Source organism: Pleuronectes platessa, chromosome 12 (assembly GCF_947347685.1).
Source record: "Pleuronectes platessa chromosome 12, fPlePla1.1, whole genome shotgun sequence".
NCBI lineage: Eukaryota > Metazoa > Chordata > Actinopteri > Pleuronectiformes > Pleuronectidae > Pleuronectes > Pleuronectes platessa.
In genome coordinates, this window is record NC_070637.1 from 21,370,677 (window position 1) to 21,378,678 (window position 8,002).

Sequence of the window (8,002 nt, forward strand, 5' to 3'; positions counted from 1 at the left end):
ATAAAAACAAACGGTAAATGCACCTAAATTATAACTTGAGTTTAGACGATAATCAGAGACAATATAATTGCCTCGTAATTCAGTACAAAACATTTCATAAATATTTTTATAATGTGTACCCAATAATTTTTAAATGATAGTTTACCGCACAACATGGGAAACGTCGTTGATGGAGAAGGCTCAGATCTTACAGTTGCAGTGGTTGGATTTCGCTCTGGATCTCGGACGGATTGAAAAAGCAGTGAACCGGTGCCAGGTCCAGTCTCCGGCTCCGTGGTCCGGACCGCGCTCGCAGCTCTGCAGGGGACGAACAGGGGCAAGAAGGGAAAAAAGAAACACAGTGCCAAATGTCCACATCATTACAATAAAATGCAAATGATTTATAAAGGTGCCAATGACAATTAAAAGTTCTCACCCATTAAGCAAATATGTACACGAATGCACGTTTTACATTCACAGAATACTCCAAACAAAGCCACGCGGTTTAAAGGGAATAATGGGAAGTGGGGTTGTTTTGGATACGCACCCATCATCTCTCCAAAGTCTCGTCCTTCGTTTTGTTGCGTTGAATCCAGGATGGAGCAGCAGGCGCAGGAGTCTCTCCTGTGTTCGTCAGGGAGGGGTTGCTGCTGCTTTTCTGGCCATCCTCTGCCACCCCGGGGTCAACGAGGGAGCAGAAAATAAAACAAGAGCCTTTCTTTCGTGCCTTCTTTTCTCTTTCCCTCTTACCTTTTACAGTCAACACCTTTTTCCTTTCCTCCTCTCATCCGGTCCGCTCCCCTCTCTCTCTCCCCTTCTCGCTCTCCTTTCTCTCTCTCTCTCCCACACTCTCTCTCTCTCCCTCTCTCGCTACCGAACATGACGTAACATCAGCTTTGTTTATTTGCTCCCCTTATTGGATCTGACCGATAATGAAAATAACTTGCTAATTGCCAATTAACGAGTGTGGTGACATTTGAGAATTCAATGCGCGCTGCAGCCGCTGCTTGAGAATAATAAAAAAAAAAAAACATTTCTCTTAACAGCAAACAATAACTTTTATTTATGTGAAAACTCATGTAAACAAAGTTTGATTAAGTGTTTTACAGTCAATTAACAGAATTCAGGTCACAGCGGAGAGACTTCAGGCGCGTCTGTCCGTCAGACGAACACATTCCCAGTGTGTCCGTAACGCAAAAATGTTGTTTGCGTTGTCGTGTCTGGAGGTTTTAAGGCTGTGAGTAAACGGAGGAGACGCTAAAGGCTCGATGTGCATTCAGAGCGGCCGGCCCCCGCTGCTCGGAACATTCAGCAAGTCCTCGGATAAACACACAATTACGGCAGGTGAATAAACTTGTTTGGGGGGTGTTAATTACATGCTTAGCGTAAACAAAAGCCATGCAAAAGAATGTGAATACCAGTGGCTTTTCTCTCCCAATCCCCATTCAGTGTTTTACATTTCACCTCTCGTCTTCCTCTAGGAGTGATTTCCGAATTGCCTGCAAGGGCTACTCCCAAACCAGGCTCCTCCAAAGCGTAATGCTGGATAATGCATGCAGCCTTGGCGTGAATGGCGATCACCTAAATTGGAACCCAGTCAGGTAAGGTAGGAGGTGGGGGGGCTTTGCATATGAGGGGTAATGCTGCTGTAAGCCTGCACTTTTAACTTAATGTTGGGGTCGTGCCTGCTTGCATGCATGTGCGCGCCCGTGTGTCAGAGAGAGACACAGAAAGAGGGTGGTGGTGATGGTAGTGGAGGTGGTGGGGGTTAGTTTTAACACCAGCATGAAAATACCAGCCTTTACTTCCAGTCCACGGAGCTTTCCAACGGGACCAATTCAAGTGCCACTGGGAATTAGTTCTCCTGAGGTCGTGCAGCGGCGCGGTGGGCAGGATTGATCCCCGTATACCACACTACCCCCTCACACCCTCTCACAAACACATGCGCGTACACAATCCCAAAAGACGCGCACAAACCCAGCGCCTGACCCCTGCAACAAGATCATCGCCACCCTTGCTCTGTATCACACACATCTACACACCACAGACACTTGGCAACGCGCCTTTACGCACGCACATGCATGGCTAAATAAAGTGCCCGCTTCTGCACGGGAGAGGAAATGTGCGTAACCGCAGCGCTCTCACCTACAGTTGTTTATGTCTGTGAGATAAGGTTAATTGAGAACATTAACATGTGGAGCGATACGTGCACGACAGGCTCGTCTACTCACTGTCGCTCCAAGCTTGGAGTCGCCGGTGTATCTGGCCGCCCCCCGGAGAATGTGCAAATCTGAGAGAGGGAAGGAAAGTTTTGAATTCCTGAATGATTTTGTAGAAAGGCGGCTTAGGATCATTATGTCAGCTTTATTGAGGGCGGATTAAGCGGAGTCTAGATGCTACGCCTTGTACACGGCCCTTTCACAATGTGAGCACTGTTCGTGTTAGAGTGAACTCACACTATTTTAACACCCTATAAGCCCTGTCTAAATATGAAGCCGTTTTAGCCATAAACATGAAAATCACACCGCCGTGGCTACCGCTATAAGCCGAGTCCTGTGACTGGATGTGGCAATGATCATGTCCTTACCAGCAGATCAAATACATGAGAACAGCTTTTATGTCCCCAGAAGGCTTTCATGTTGCATTTGATTGCAATTCCGACACAATGGTATTAATTAGAGGGGCTGAACTATCAAAAGACCCCGATAAACTGCTGGCATTAGAAGGGCGATGCCGTTGGCAAATTAGCTTTCGAACTTAACGCCATGATCTTTGTTTAATCAGCACAAACGCTGCGCATCGATATTCATTTGGAACAATGCATTTTGTTGGTTTGGAGAGGTGGCGGCGGGCAGGGGGGGCCAGGGCTGCGCCCAGCGTCCCGGAGGCGAGGCCGGGGACAGCAAGAGGGGGAGCGGCATCACACTGAAGCTGCACCGGGACCAGCACCCACCCAGCACAGAGTGACCACACCGCACCGGCGAGCCCGAGCCAAGGCACAACCACACCATGGAATAAAATAAAATTACGCGCGTGCATTTTTGGAATCAACGGCCGATCCGAGAAGAAGCCAAACGATCATAGGACTGTGTCATTGTGTCATCTTTGAGAAAGCAAGAAAATAAAAAGTGATAATAACAAACAAACAAACGCACGGGACCTTTCGCCAAAAACAGGAAAAAAAAAAATAATGCACTGAAAAAGATGAAAAGTAACAAATATGCCACTAGTGGAAAAACTATGCGAAAATTATTCAGATTGACCCGCTTCTATTCACAACGTGTATTCCCGTGATGCAGTCACTGGTTGTCCATTTGTCACCCATTTAAAGCTCCCTCTGCCTCCCTCCCTCCCGCCCCGGCTCTGCTAAGCATCTCCAGTCTACATATCTTCTTTAGCTTTAACGAGCCTCGTTAAGATCGCAATAATATTCCACCCTCTAATTGCTCATTCCATTCAGCAGATAGGCGAGCATTGGCTTGTGCCTGAATGCGCGCGGTGCGGTGGGAGGGTTGCTGTGGAGATCGCAGACTCTGATAACCCCCCGTGCGTGCTGCACAAGTGGTGAAAGCCTCGCGCTACGTACTGGCTAATGATTGCACGCTTGACAGTGATTGGCAGGGCTGCCATGACAACGCTACAACGACACCAAGAAGACCAATAGAAAAGGGAAACAAAATGTTTCAATGCTACACTCAACGGCGGATTTAGGGGGGAGATATTATGAGGCTGGTGTCATTAGGCGATAGCCATTGAATCATTCAATCTTTTTTTACTTGCCGTATTTTTGCGGGTTTTTCCTTTTTCTCGATAATTTTCTTTCTCTCTCAGGTCATTTCCATGGTTTTCAGATCCCCTTTAGAGCTTTATCCCTCCCATTTCTTCCTGCCAAACTTCGCTGATCGCCCTCTGCTCCTGGCGAACAGCGCTCCCACCACCAGGTCTCCAGAAGACTTGTCCATGTTTCAGCTACCGACCCTCAACTTCTCCCCGGAGCAGGTGGCGAGCGTCTGCGAGACGCTGGAGGAGACCGGGGACATCGAACGGCTGGGCCCGCTTCCTCTGGTCCCTGCCGGTGGCTCCGGGAGCGTGCGAGCAGATCAACAAGCACGAGTCCATCCTGCGCGCCCGGCCGTGGTGGCGTTCCACACGGGGAATTTCAGAGACCTCTACCACATCCTGGAGAACCACAAGTTTCACCAAGGACTCGCACGGCAAACTGCAAGCCATGTGGCTGGAAGCACACTATCAGGAGGCCGAGAAGCTGCGCGGTCGTCCCCTCGGACCGGTCGATAAGTACCGGGTGCGGAAGAAGTTTCCGCTGCCTCGGACCATCTGGGACGGCGAGCAGAAGACGCACTGTTTCAAAGAGCGGACACGGAGCCTGCTGAGGAGTGGTACCTTCAGGACCCCTACCCAAACCCCAGCAAGAAAAGGGAACTGGCTCAAGCCACTGGACTCACTCCCACACAGGTCGGAAACTGGTTTAAAAACCGGATGGCAACGAGACAGAGCCGCGGCAGCCAAAAACAGGTTGGTGCTATTTCTGTCCTTTCGCCGTCAAAACGCAGCGATACGCGGGAGTAATTTTGCAAACTTTGTGTGTGAATGGTCCCTAAATTCTAAAAGAATACAACCAACGAGGATATTTCATGAAGCTGTAGCTGCGCTGGCGGATATAAAGGCTGTCGAGGAAAAAGACGAGTCTGTGGGCAGGGGGAGGGAGCAGGCTGCGGCGACATGTTTGTTATGAAGTCAAATCGGAATAAACATCGAAAACATCACTTTGTGCTGTTTTAAACACGTGAAAGTAGATTATATTTAAAATTATATTAAATTTCTGTTATTTGAAAGCGTTTTTAAGCACATTTTCGTCGGACGTAGCCCATATTCAACTTTACAAGCATTTTTGCACCGATTATAAATCACGGAATAGATAAAACCAATGTGAGTACTAAACTCAAAATAAGTGTTTTAATAAATATAAATATAATAATAATAATAATTTTAACACAATGGAGATTAATACTAAACTAAAGACACGATTGCGCAGAGGCTTAACCATAAATCCAGCTTGTTTATCTTTTGCGTAAAAGTGAAAGTACTGCAATAAATGAGAAAGCATATTAAATATATAGTTTAAAAACAACACTGCACTTTATATGTGTATATTATAAACACAATTTGAATTGTTATAATGTCAAAAAAAAGCGTTATAGGTAATTTTTTTATCAGATAAAACGTATAAATCAAACTGAACTGGATTTTATTTAAAATCTATCGGCCAAAAGTTAAATGGTTTATTCCTTCATGTTATGTTGTAATTGTCATATTTGCACATATTTTTAAATATTTTTGTGTTGGTTACCCAACTCCATGAATGGATTTATTAAAGATGCACAGACTATAATAGCTGCTTTTATCATATGCTGCAGTGCGTTTATCATTTCCCACGTCACATGGCGCCAAGCATTGTTGAAAAAAGATTATCTGAAAGGATAATAAAGATATTGATATTACAAAAAAAGAGCCCTGGTATTAAAACAGCACTGGTAAACATAGGCTGTATTCATAACATTAAGTGTGGTATCATTCCAGTGAAATGCTATAATTGATTAGAAAATACCTCGCAGAGAACTAAGCCATATGAACTCTATTCTGATGCTAAATGAAGAGATATATTTCCACGCCGTGATGGAGTTATTATCGTGAGTGGATTGGAGATAAACATTTAGGATGATTGCACATAACCTGGATCTCGGTTGTCACTCACTCACACACACTCTCCCGTCAGACTCGAGCACAACTGGGCCACAGCATCACGACATTTGTGGAACTAAAAAAACCACAACCCAAAAGCCTGGATTTTATTGATTAAATAAGAAAATAATTTGGTTTTTACGCGTGTGGGAGTCACGGGGGTCAAAACAGAGCAGGGCTGGATAAAGATAATCAAAGTAAAGCTGGTGTATAGTAACTAAACCTGAATAAAAATATAAATATAAATAGCTGCAGACTCCTGTGGTAGAAATCTGCTTTCACAAAAACACCAAGTTGGATTTAAAGATTATGTTTTCTCCCTGTGGTGATATGACACGTACTTTAAATCCCACGTTGCTGACTCGCGCGTCGACCAGGGCTCACTTCCGCAGGATGAAAAACACAAAAAACTCATTACATTTCTCCCAACATTTGGTAGTCTAAATAGTGCTGTGTTTTGTCCCCTGAAAGCTATTTGATAAAGGCATGCATGCATGGCTGGGGCCGGCAGGGGGAAAGAAAGGCGAGTTTGAACCCCTATTTTGCAGGAGGAGGAGGGGAGAGGGGCACATTCTCAGGTCTAATTGGCCATTTCTCCTCATTTTTCCCCCTTTTTTCTCCTCGCTTCTTTTCTTCTCCAGGCTCCAGCACCAAGCAATAGGGACCGGGCGGTATGAGGTCCCTCTCGGAGGCCGGACTCACCCCTCGCAGCTCGGCGGAGTCGCCCTCGACCGCGGCCAGCCCCACCACCAGCGTTTCCAGTATGACAGAGAGAGTTGATACCGGGACGTCCATCCTGTCCCGTCACATCCAGTGACTCGGAGTGCGATGTATGATACGGAGAGGGGGGGAGAGAAAAACAACAACAGACTAAAAACAAAAACACACACAGAAACAAACAAAAGAGAAATATTTACAGGGACAATGGACCCGAGAGGAAGAAAAAAAGACTTATGAAATAATCGCGGATGAAAAAAGGACCGATTGATATAAATATTAAAATAAAAAGAGATAAAAGCACGTCGTTTTTTTTTTTTTTTTATTAAAAGCGCCTTTCAAAGGACCCACGCCTCCCCCTCCTCATCATACCCCCACACCACCACCAACACCACTACTACTAGACTACTTGCATGATGTCTTCTATTTTATTTTTTTATTTTGTAATCAGGACAAGAACCTGAATGCAAGATCCTCCATCAGGACCATCGATCAGAGGGAATAAAAACACATCGTCTGGTGTCTTCGTCGCTTTTTATTTTTTGTTCTCTCCATCTCTAGTCCAAGTGATGATGATGATTGTGATGATCATGATGATGATGATGATGATGATAATTGATGAAGATGATGAAGCAGCCGCCATGCAGACCAGATGCAATCCTGTTTTTACGTTTGTGTTCATCAGACAATCATTTTAAAGTCGTAAGCACCTTTTTTAAAAATACACTTCTGTCACTGCCTGTGTGGGGTAACATGGTCAAAAGAAAAAAAAGAAAAAAGAAAATGTCGAACCGGAATCGTTTATTGACTGTATCAGATTTTTATTTTTATTTCAAAATTTTATATTGAATTATGTATATCTCAAATAATGCGATCATTCTCCCGGACTGTAATATACGTGTAGAAATATGCTTGTACATAATAATTGCTCTCAATCTCCTCTTCCTCCTCTCTCCTCCTTCTCCTCCTCGTCTCATCCTCTTTTCTATCCCTCCCTCACTTTTCTTGACTTGGTGTTCCTACATAAAATATTTGTCAAAACTTACAACTGAAGTGCTCTAGGCGTTTTTGTTGCTTTTTTTTTTGTTTGTTTTAATGGGGGGTTGAAAAAAATGCCAGGTGTTACAAGTCACATTTAAGAACAAAAAAAAGAAAAGTGGAATATCTTATTAGTACATCCAGCCCCCCACCCCCCGTCCTCCTCTGCTCTCTGAGCCCCAGGGTCGCTCCAAGCGCTTATTACATCAGGCTGTATCCAGTGTTTCTTTGGCTGCGTGGTTATTATGTTAATGTACCAAACGTTTCTAAATCAAATACAATATTCAATTTCCTACATCTCCTCTGCATCATGTGTGTCTCTCCATCCGATTACGCACAAGGACATTGATAAGTGGCTGAACACATGTTCATATCGGGTCATTATTGGATTGTGGAGGCTTTAATGCTCATCAGGGCTTATGACATATATGTAGTCGGGACGCTCTCCTAAAATCAGTTTGACTTTTATTCCGGGAGCTAAAAGAATATTTATAACATTTGTGTGATT

At 44.6% G+C, this 8,002-nt stretch overlaps 1 protein-coding gene across 1 annotated transcript in view; it reads left to right on the forward strand.

Annotated features, from left to right (window-relative positions):
* six3a (SIX homeobox 3a) overlaps positions 1-6,575 on the forward strand; it is an 8,805-nt gene extending 2,230 nt beyond the window's left edge. Inside the window, 9 exon segments of the mRNA XM_053436637.1 lie at positions 3,921-4,032; positions 4,034-4,109; positions 4,112-4,173; positions 4,175-4,367; positions 4,370-4,479; positions 4,481-4,512; positions 6,381-6,399; positions 6,401-6,541; positions 6,543-6,575. Coding sequence (XP_053292612.1) covers positions 3,940-4,032; positions 4,034-4,109; positions 4,112-4,173; positions 4,175-4,367; positions 4,370-4,479; positions 4,481-4,512; positions 6,381-6,399; positions 6,401-6,541; positions 6,543-6,575 — 759 coding nt within the window. The 5' untranslated portion in view covers positions 3,921-3,939.
* The last annotated feature ends 1,427 nt before the right edge of the window (positions 6,576-8,002 follow it).